This window comes from Eimeria tenella, genomic scaffold (genome assembly GCF_000499545.2).
Source record: "Eimeria tenella Houghton genomic scaffold, Eth_scaff1747, whole genome shotgun sequence".
In the NCBI taxonomy this organism is placed as follows: domain Eukaryota; phylum Apicomplexa; class Conoidasida; order Eucoccidiorida; family Eimeriidae; genus Eimeria; species Eimeria tenella.
Window position 1 is genome coordinate 3,648 of NW_013541575.1, and position 302 is coordinate 3,949.

Sequence of the window (302 nt, forward strand, 5' to 3'; positions counted from 1 at the left end):
GCAGCATCAGCAGCTTGCTGGTGGGGGGCCTCACCAGCAGCGGAGATGTGCTGCTGTGGCGATTGCCTACATTTGCTGCAGCAGGTTTCCAGCCACAGGCGCTGCCAACTGCTGCTGCTGCTGCTTTCCGAGTCCTTTCTGCTGCTGGGGGCAGCAGCAGAGCAGCATACGACAGCTGGTGCTTTGCTGCTGCTTCGGTCTGCGGCGCTGTGGCTCTGATTGACTGCAGCAAGCTGCTGACGCCCGCAGCCACAGCAGCAGTGGCAGCAGCAGCAGCAGGAGCAGCAGAAACACAAAAAGAG

The 302-nt window shown here is 61.3% G+C and overlaps 1 protein-coding gene across 1 annotated transcript in view; it reads left to right on the forward strand.

Annotated features, from left to right (window-relative positions):
- The window catches only part of ETH_00033805 (uncharacterized protein), a gene marked incomplete at both ends in the record, with an annotated part of 3,493 nt that overhangs the window by 1,979 nt on the left and 1,212 nt on the right, over positions 1-302 (forward strand). Inside the window, one exon of the mRNA XM_013373793.1 lies at positions 1-300. Coding sequence (XP_013229247.1) covers positions 1-300 — 300 coding nt within the window. The remainder of the gene's footprint in view (positions 301-302) is intronic.